This window comes from Salvelinus sp. IW2-2015, linkage group LG1, assembly GCF_002910315.2.
Source record: "Salvelinus sp. IW2-2015 linkage group LG1, ASM291031v2, whole genome shotgun sequence".
In the NCBI taxonomy this organism is placed as follows: Eukaryota; Metazoa; Chordata; class Actinopteri; order Salmoniformes; family Salmonidae; genus Salvelinus; species Salvelinus sp. IW2-2015.
The window spans coordinates 31,038,599-31,048,821 of record NC_036838.1 but is presented as its reverse complement, the minus strand read 5'-3'; the positions used below and the strand labels follow the sequence as shown (position 1 = coordinate 31,048,821).

The 10,223-nt window shown below is 40.6% G+C and overlaps 1 protein-coding gene across 2 annotated transcripts; it reads left to right on the top strand.

The window, feature by feature from the left end:
• Positions 1–15: 15 nt before the first annotated feature.
• On the top strand, positions 16–6,591 carry LOC111964869 (repressor of RNA polymerase III transcription MAF1 homolog). Of its 2 annotated transcripts, none has more exons than XM_023988710.2 (7): positions 16–278; positions 1,100–1,228; positions 3,735–3,903; positions 4,309–4,430; positions 5,131–5,250; positions 5,901–5,993; positions 6,181–6,591. In XM_023988710.2, the coding sequence occupies exons 1-7, from the start codon at positions 166–168 to the stop codon at positions 6,203–6,205; spliced, it is 771 nt and encodes a 256-aa protein (XP_023844478.1). In that variant the 5' UTR covers positions 16–165; the 3' UTR covers positions 6,206–6,591. The 2 variants fall into 2 exon arrangements, with proteins under 2 accessions (XP_023844478.1, XP_023844487.1); XM_023988719.2 differs by having other exon boundaries at positions 194–896.
• Positions 6,592–10,223: the final 3,632 nt, after the last annotated feature.

The following is a 10,223-nucleotide window of genomic DNA, read 5'->3' as shown; positions in this document are numbered from 1 at the left end:
AAAGAGGAAGGGCTTGTAGGGAAGAAGGAAGTGCAGTTACACTGAGGAAGGATCAAAACAACCAAATTGTTTTGCTGTTTTAATAGACAAATTCAGGTGCATATCGAATGCGAAAGGCTTCGAGAAGCCTGGGATTTCTCTTTAAGTTCTGATACAAAAGCTGGGATGAAGATTTTTGTATCTAATTTCAGTTTATTTAATGGCAGGTATTGGAAATTTCACAGTAAAAAGGAAGACATTTTTATCAGAAATATAAGTGCCTTAAGCCATCGACAAAGGTATTTACATCATCCGTAAATGAATCGTGCAATATTGAATTTAAAGTGTGTGATTGAAATTGGTTACTTTGGTGTTGAATTAAGCGAGCGCAAGATACACCGAACTGTTTTGCGCGCGCGAGCTGAGGATCTTCATTCTCCACGGCCCGTTGTCTCGGAGGTATTAAATGCAAGGCAAGCTTTGTTGCAGGATTAGCAAAATGGCTAGCTCCATTAGCTAGGCAGCTTGATAGGCCTGAAAAGTTTATGCGTTCGCTGTTTTTTTGAACGACACATTTGACCGAGTTTTTTTGTTGTGGGCCAGTGCATAGCTAATTGTTAGCCTAACTAAATTAGTACGACCATTGTTGAATATCTAACTAAAGTGTACAAAGCAAGACAGGGGTGTAAAGACAAGTGTAATTTTGTTTATCAGAATTGATGACCTGCCCTCCTGGTGGTGACAAATAGCAGTGTGGTATTCAAGCCTAGGTGCTAAACAGGGGATGAGTGCATTTTAAACAATTTATATTTTGCATAAGAAAACAAACTCAAGATGAAACTCTTGGAAAATTCAAGTTTTGAAGCCATAAACACCAGACTCACCATTGAAATGGGGGACTGTCAGATAATAGGAAGGTAAGTTCTCAACACTTCAGTAGTGCCACCAACCCATTTGGTATGTAGACCTAGAAATGGGAAAACATTTGCACAGAATTTAACAGACCTAACACAACTTAACTTTGTTACACAGGAAGTCGATTTTCACAACCACATCATTTGCTTAAGTAGATGCATGATGTGATGAACCGTTCTTTGTTTTGCACTGTGTCTTTCCTCAGGATCGAAAGCTACTCTTGCAAGATGGCAGGCGAGGATAAGCAGATGTTCAAACAGTTCTGCCAGGAGGGACTGCCTCATGTCCTGGAAGCCCTGTCCCCTCCACAGTCCTCAGGAATCAGCCCCAGCAAGTAAGACTACAGATCTGCAGAAAAACATTGTTTTGAGGTCAAGAAGCAGCAGTAGTAGTAGTATGCAAATCAGAGAGCTAAATGAACAGCTCTTTCACTGAGGTGATTCGGTTCCAGACGTTCACCGAAAAGATCCCTTCAAAAAGAGCCGTTCGTTCGCGAACGACCCATCACTAGTTGTTATCAGACCTCATGCTCCGATACCGCCTGCCTGACGGTAAGGGAGAGAASAGCTTGTGTATGGGGTCCTTGATGATGTTGCGTGCCTTCCTCAGGCACCGTTTCGAGTAGATGTCCTGGATGGGTGGGAGCACGGTCCCAGTGATTTACTGGGCCGTCTTCACCACCCGGTCAGGATGCTCTCGATGGTGCAGCGGTAGTATTTGGAGAGGCCCCGGGGCAGCATGCTGATTTTCTTCAGCCGCCTTAGGAAGTAGAGATCTATTCAGTACTTGGGAGAAATGGTCAGTGTTTTTCAGATAAATGTAACTAATGCATGTAGAGTTCACACACACTTTAAAGTAGATGTATAATATAGTGATTAGAGGTCGACCGATTATGATTTTTCAATGCCGATACCGATTATTGGAGGACCAAAAAAAGCCGATACCGATAATCRGMCGATATAGAAAATAAATAATAATAATACATTTATTTTTGTAATAATGACAATTACAACAATACTGAATGAACACTTATTTTAACTTAATATAATACATCAATTTAATCAATTTAGCCTCAAATAAATAATGAAACATGTTCAATTTGGTTTAAATAATGCAAAAACAAAGTGTTGGAGAAGAAAGTAAAAGTGCAATATGTGCCATGTAAGAAAGCTAACGTTTAAGTTCCTTGCTCAGAACATGAGAACATATGAAAGCTGGTGGTTCCTTTTAACATGAGTCTTCAATATTCCCAGGTAAGAAGTTTTAGGTTGTAGTCATTATAGGAATTATAGGACTATTTCTCTCTATACCATTTGTATTTCATATACCTTTGACTGTTGGATGTTCTTATAGGCACTTTAGTATTGCCAGTGTAACAGTATAGCTTCCATCCCTCTCCTTGCCGCTACCTGGGCTCGAACCAGGAACACAACGACAACAGCCACCCTCGAAGCAGCGTTACCCATGCAGAGCAAGGGGAACAACTACTCCAAGTCTCAGAGCGAGTGACGTTTGAATCGCTATTAGCGCGCACCCTGCTAACTAGCTAGCCATTTCACATCGGTTACACCAGCCTAATCTCGGGAGTTGATAGGCTTGAAGTCATAAACAGCGCAATGCTTGAAGCATTGCGAAGAGCTGCTGGCAAAACGCACGAAAGTGCTGTTTCAATGAATGCTTACGAGCCTGCTGGTGCCTACCATCACTCAGTCAGACTGCTCTATCAAATCATAGACTTAATTATAACATAATAACACACAGAAATAAGAGCCTTAATATGGGCGAATCCGGAAACTATCATCTCGAAAACAAAACGTTTATTCTTTCAGTGAAATACGGAACCGTTCCGTATTTTATCTAACGGGTGGCATCCATAAGTCAAAATATTCCTGTTACATTGCACAACCTTCAATGTTATGTCATAATTACGTAAAATTCTGGCAAATTAGTTCGCAATGAGCCAGGCGGCCCAAACTGTTGCATATACTCTGACTCTGCGTGCAATGAACGCAAGAGAAGTGACACAATTTCACCTGGTTAATATTGCCTGCGAACCTGGATTTCTTTTAGCTAAATATGCAGGTTTAAAAATATATACTTCTGTGTATTGATTTTAAGAAAGGCATTGATGTTTATGCTTAGGTACACGTTGGAGCAACGACAGTCCTTTTTCGYGAATGCGCACTGCATCGATTATATGCAACGCAGAACACTCKAGATAAACTAGTAATATCATCAACCATGTGTAGTTATAACTAGTGATTATGATTGATTGATTGTTTTTTATAAGATACATTTAATGCTAGCTAGCAACTTACCTTGGTTTCTTACTGCATTCGCGTAACAGGCGGGCTCCTTGTGAGGCAGGTGGTTAGAGCGTTGGACTAGTTAACCGTAAGGTTGCAAGATTCAATCCCTGAGCTGACAAGGTACAAATCTGTCATTCTGCCCCTGAACAAGGCAGTTAACCCCCCGTTCCTAGGCCGTCATTGAAAATAAGAATGTGTTCTTAACTGACTTGCCTAGTTAAATAAAGGTGTAAAAAAATAAATCTGCGTCCAAAATTACCGACTTCCAATTGTTATGAAAACTTGAAATCGGCCCTAATTAATCGGCCATTCCGATTAATCGGTCGACCTCTAATAGTGATAGTGAATTGAATGTGTTTAGTCATTACACTTCTATCTKTATTCTGTAATGCTCATGSCCTGGTCACTTGAAGACCTAGAAGAATCCATTAGTTCCTGTCAAGCAGACAGTTGAAATGACAAGTATTCACAAGTGTGCACTGAACATCTTCATRACACTAACTAGGGTGTGGTTTTGTGCTGTGGTTTTAGGTTGAGCCAGAGTCAGAGTGGAGACGAGGGGGAGGGGCCTCTCTCTGACAAGTGCAGCAGGAAGACCCTCTTCTACCTGATTGCCACCCTCAACGAATCCTTCCGCCCCGACTATGACTTCAGCCGCACCAAGAGCCACGACTTCAGCAGAGAGCCCAGCATAAACTGGGTGAGGATTTAATATCTCCTACCTACACAACTGTGCCCTGTACCTGCCTCACGTTGCTGGTAGGAATTGCTTACACCAGAACCAGCGTATTCTGATGGTTTTGCGTCGTGGCTTTCACTACACAGTAGCTGGAGTTGATTGGGCTTGACGTGCCGAGGCAGCTTGTACACGACCCAAAGCCTGTCTGGTCTCATGTGGTATGAGACTGTAATCCATTACCTGGAGGACAAAAGGCTTGGGAAGGGGACTAACAGATCAACTCCAAAATGAAAAGTACAACACACTGTGCTTGAATCTATTAGTTGATGTCTAGACATGGTCAGTGTTGGCTAAATCCTAACAGGGCCTGATATACACGAAAGTTCTGTGTTTGTATGGCATTATTAACGCAGTGTATGATGTTAGGTGTTCAATGCGGTGAACAGCAGTCTGTCGGCGGCGGCTGGGGAGGAGTACAGTCGGCTACAGCCCCAGCTGTGGGAGGCCATCGACACAGAGATCTGCCTGTCGGAGTGTGACATCTACAGGTGAGCAATGCCATTTTTTCTTAAAGGTAGAGAGGGTATGTGTGGTAGATAGCGGGTATTTGTGGTCTGGAGTTTGCAGCGCTATCACTACACCAGACTCCGGCACGAGCACCGCCACCTTTAAACATATGCGAGGAGACATACCGGTAACTGACAAAATAAAGGAAACACCAACATAGTGTCTTAATAGGGCATTGTGCCACCACGAGGCAGAACAGCTTCAAAACACCTTTGCATAGATTCTACAAGTGTCTGGAACTCTATTGGAGGGATGCCACATCATTCTTCCACAAGAAATTCCAAATTTTGTTGTTTTGTTGATGGTGGTAKAAAACACTGTCTCAAGCGCCGCTCCAGAGTCTCCCATAAGTGGTCAATTGGGTTGAGATCTGGTGACTGAGACAGACACCCTTTAAACCCCCTATGCTCCTTTGAGACCCCTCTGTCAAAGTCACTGAGGTCTTTTCTTCTAGCAATGGTAGCCAAAATAATGGGCAACTGGGCATTTTTATACATCAACTTAAGCATGATGGGATGTTAATTCCTTAATTAACTCAGGAACCACACCTGTGTGGAAGCACCTGCTTTCAAAAATACTTTGTATAGTCATTTACTCAAGGGTTTGCTTTATTTTGGTAGTTACCTGTACATGTCATTTGTAAACCAGAATGTAAAGGCCATTTTGTTTTGGATGTTGCAGCTACAACCCAGACCTGGACTCTGACCCGTATGGAGAGGTGGGCAACATGTGGTCCTTCAACTACTTCTTCTACAACACGAGGCTGAAGAGGATCGTCTTCTTCACATGCCGCTCGGTCAGGTAAGACTGAAGACTGCAAAACACATCATTATTACAGTTTTGTGCTCTGTATTGAAAGTCCTAMATTTTAATCATCTTGATTGATGTGCACAGTTCTTTGGGGTTGTATTAAAAATGGACTAATTAACAAAATATGAATGTATTATTTTTGAGTGACCATTACCTTTAACTTCTCATGTCCATTTGACGTGACAGTTGTCTGGGTATGGTATTCTTTTATCTGAGTGGAAATCATCTGTTTACGATCTGAACGTGGTTGGTCAAAGACAATATAACTGCATACTGGCAATACGATCAACAAAATAAATACTTATCTTTTGCTCAAAGGTCAATGCATGGATAAATATCGTTGGCAGTCAGTCAACATAGCCAAAGAACCAGGGAAGGGATAGAAATTAAGCTAGCCCGCTAGCCTGAGGCTAGTACTTTTCAGACTGGGCTGTTAGAAACTAACCCGGCAGTGATATTTTGTCTTTTCAAACATCGCATGGCACAGATTTTGGACCCGAATGTTACCTGGACCATTAGAAATCTGTCTACTACTCCGACTGGCGAATGCCCAAAATACTTCTATTCCATCCCTGAAAGAATTTCTTATACATTGAAATGGTCTGTGGTGAGCAACATTTGATTTTGTCTCCGCGTGTTAGTTTATTCATGGCCCCACGGGACTCTGGCATTGGCAACGAACTGGACCTGGAGCTGGATGAAGATTGTTATGATGAGAACATGGATGAAGAGAGGTGAGGAGGACACACTGCCTGCATTCTTCACAGAAAGGTTTCCCCAAATAGAAAATGTGATTGGTATGGAAAACATAGAGAATGAAACTGTTTTACAGTCTTTATGTTGAATTASTACTGTTCGTGGATGCATCGTTTGGGGCGGTCTAATCTTCTAATCTGAACCATGTATTTCTTCTCTCGGTAGGTATGGTGCCCTGTGTGCCCAGTGACGCGCCAGTCCCATTCTCATGCAGGAGCAGACAGCATACTTGGATGTCTGTCTGTACCCACGTCGCCACCATTTYTCTTACAATCTTAAACTTATTCGGGTTGGGATTTTATTTCAATTTTTTTCTAATTCATTTGTTTGGTGGACCTCATGTTTTACTGAAGTCAGACTGTGAGCTTGGAGCTCTGTTACTCGGTTACTTTACTTTGTGTCTCGTTTTAGTTTTCCATTGCTATGTTCTCATTACCTTGTTTATCAGAAGCAAAAGCTTTTATGTTTGGCGTGTGTTGTTTGACCTGGTATTGGAGCAAGTTCTGGCACTCATTAATTTGCAACATATTTCACATTCTCTATGCTGTTGTTGGTAAACACAATTTGTGATTTTTATGATCATGTTCTGTTTTTCAAGCTTTACCGTTCCAAAGTGTGGGCTGTTGTAGAACCAAATTGACTCAACTTAGGTTTAGGACCATTCTCAGACTGCATGCTTGAGGGCATGTTTGAACACAAGGGGGCATACTCAACTTAGCTGATGGAAAACTCACATACCAGCTTGAATTAGTCTGCCTCTTGGATATGTTATGCCTTCCATACCAATGCTACTCAAACCTACAATGTTTTTATTTATTTAGCGACAGGACTCAGTGCAGTCTATAGTTTTATTGGTCAAGCCAGCAAATACAGTTCTTCTGCATCGCTGTTCCAAAAGTACTCCAGAATCTAGTTCTGATTCTCAATTCTATGATGTTTTAAGGACAAGTGTGACGTGTGAATTCTCACACCAAATACAAACTCTGCCTGTAGAGTGTACTGTTTGAACCTAATTTACATATCTTGTATTTTAATAACTTTAAAAGTATTTTTAGGTATTGCTTTAGTTGAATAGTTTTTAGTTTGTCTGAAGAGTTTATGATAGCAGAAGTCTAGCTATAGAGCCGTTTTCATTTAGTCCAACTGTTGCCCTCCCACCGTGTGTGGTGTTTTGAAATGTCATTTTAGACTTTTATAGTTTCAAAACAAATCTAGCCGTGATGCCTATCGTCCAACTTTCCTTATCAAATGACGCATGATGGAAATGTACTTAATATAGAATAATGCATTTGTGATTAATGGGAGGACTGAAGGCTACCTATTTAGGGCTAGTAGTGTGAGTGGTTGGTTAGCTGGATATCGATCCTCACAGCTACTGTATCAGTATTGTGTTTGTCCTACTGAATACCAGCTGGACAGTGTTACTGTAACAGATGTAGGATATTAATTTGATCACCCTGTTGCAGGTGAACTTTCCTGCAATGCAGGACATTTTAAACTTGTAGTGTACTTAAGGTTTAAAAAGTAATTTCCACGTTGAAATTTTAGACTGGATTTTCCCTTACAAAACATGTCAATTAATTATAATTCACATTTCCTGTTGCTGCAGAATTATTTTCCTGCTGGAGCAAACGGGTTCAAATTAAGATCCTACATCTGTATGTGGCATAAKTCTTGCTCTTGGCTGTTTTTGTTCAAGTAAAATGTGACAAAGACTCGTCCTTTGTACTTCGGGTACATAATAGTAGAAATATACAGGTGGGTATTCTAAAGTTGCATCCAGTCCCTTCTATGTGATGTATATCTATCTGCCTCTAGTGTAGAACATGCTCCCTAGAGATGTTACCGCAAACCTGTCCTGAATTTACTCAGATATTGATTTCAAATGTCAACAACATCCAAAGTGATCAGTGTATTAGCTTTAGACATACATACTTTGTGCAGGTAGATATGGATACAGTACATATTTCCTTGTTGATTGTCTTATTCTTTGTCTACTTAACAGAGGCTTTAGACGTACTGTACATTACCAGTCAAAAGTTTGGACACACCTGCTCATTCAAGGGTTTTTCTTTATTTTTACTATTTTCTACATTGTAGAATAATAGTGAAGACATCAAAACTATGAAATAGCACATGTGAAACCATGTAGAAACCAACAAAGTGTTAAACAAATCAAAATATATTTKAGATTCTTCAAAGTAGCCACCCATTGCCTTGAKGCCGCTTGGCCATCGCTCATCCATATATTTATATGTTCATATTCTTATTCCATCCCTTTACATTTGTGTGTATGAAGTAGTTGTTGTGGAATTGTTAGATTACTTGTTAGATATTACTGCACTGTTGGCACTAGAAGCACAAGCATTTCGCTACACTCACATTAACATCTGCTAGCCATGTGTATGCGACCAATAAAATGTTATTTGAATTTGAAGACAGCTTTGCACACACTTGGCATTCTCTCAACCATCTTCATGGGGTAGTCACCTGGAATGCATTTCAATTAACAGGTGTGCCTTGTTAAAAGTACATTTGTGGAATTTCTTTCCTTATTGTGTTTGAGCCAATCAGTTGTGTTGTGACAAGGTAGGGGCGGTATACAGAAGATAGCCCTATTTGGTAAAAGACCAAGTCCATGTGATGGCAAGAACAGCTCAAATAAGCAAAGAGATACAACAGTCCATCATGACTTTAAGACATGAAGGTACGTCAATCCGGAACATTTCAAGTACTTTGAAAGTTTCTTCGAGTGCAGTTGCCAAAACCATCAAGCACTATGATGATGAAACAGGCTCTCGTGAGGACCGCCACAGGAAAGGAAGACCCAGAGTTACCTCTGTTGCACCTCAGATTGCAGCCCAAATAAATGCTTCACAGAGTTCAAGTAACAGACACATCTCAATATCAACTGTTCAGAGCAGACTGAGTGAATCAGGCCTTCATGGCCGAATTGCTGCAAAGAAACCACTACTAAAGGACATTAAATAATAAGAGACTTGCTTGGGTCAACAAACACGAGCAATGGACATTAGAYRGGTGGAAATCTGTCCTTTGGTCTGATGAGTCCACATTCAAGATTTTTGGTTCCAACTGCTGTGTCTTTGTGAGATGCAGAATAGGTGAACAGATGGTCTCTGCATGTGTGGTTCCCACTGTGAAACATGGAGGAGGTAGGTGTGGGGTGCTTTGCTGGTGACACTGTTGGTGATTTATTTAGAATTCAAGGCACACTTAACCAGCATGGCTACCACAACATTCTGCAGCGATACCCAATCCCATCTGGTTTGCGCTTAGTCCCACTATCATTTGTTTTTCAACAGGACAATGGCCCAACACACCTCCAGGCTGTGTAAGGGCTATTTGACCAAGAAGGAGAGTGATGGTGCTGCATCAGATAACCTGGCCTCCACAATCACCTGACCTCAACCCAATTGAGATGGTTTGGGATGAGTTGGACCGCAGAGTGAAGGAAAAGCAACCAACAAGTGCTCAGCATATGTGGGAACTCCTTTAAGACAGTTGGAAAAGCATTCCTCATGAAGCTAGTTGAGAGAATGCCAAGAGTGTGCAAAGCTATCATCAAGGCAAAGGGTGGCTACTTTTGAAGAATCTCAAATATATTTAGATTTGTTTAACACTTTTTTTGGTTACTACATGATACCATATGTTATTTCATATTTTTTATGTCTTAACTATTATTCTACAATGTAGAAAATAGTAAAAATAAAGAAAAACCCTTGTAGCTGTTTCCAAACGTTTGACTGGTACTGTACATGTCACTGTTGATTTGTTGTGATCAGTTTGGCCCATGTGTGGTAACCAGGTGGTTGTCATGGTAAGGACAGGCAAGCTTTTTTTCTGACTTTCTGATGATATGGTCCAATTACRTACTAAGAAGCAAGATAATATTATTGCTAAAGAAGGCTAATGCTTTTGTATCAGAGCCACATTTATTTTAGTCTGTGTTAAAGACCAGGATATATTATCTGTCAAAACATTTGGTTTTAAATTCCCATCGCAAGGTTGACCTATTTAATACATTGCAGATGAGTTGAATTTTCTTTCTGGCACCTTTTAAAGACCTCATACTTGTTTTTTYTCTCAACTTGTATCATTTGTCACCAACTCACCATGTACAACAAAGGTCTTGACTAAAACATGTTTTTATAACACTGATTTAAATAATGTAGATGTGTTATTCTCTT

Coding starts and splice junctions, on each gene's coding strand:
- LOC111964869 (XM_023988710.2), top strand. CDS start 166: ATGAAGATTTTTGTATCTAATTTCAGTTTATTTAATGGCAGGTATTGG. Junction 279..1,099: donor GCCTTAAGCCATCGACAAAG/GTATTTACATCA, acceptor GTCTTTCCTCAG/GATCGAAAGCTACTCTTGCA. Junction 1,229..3,734: donor TCAGGAATCAGCCCCAGCAA/GTAAGACTACAG, acceptor CTGTGGTTTTAG/GTTGAGCCAGAGTCAGAGTG.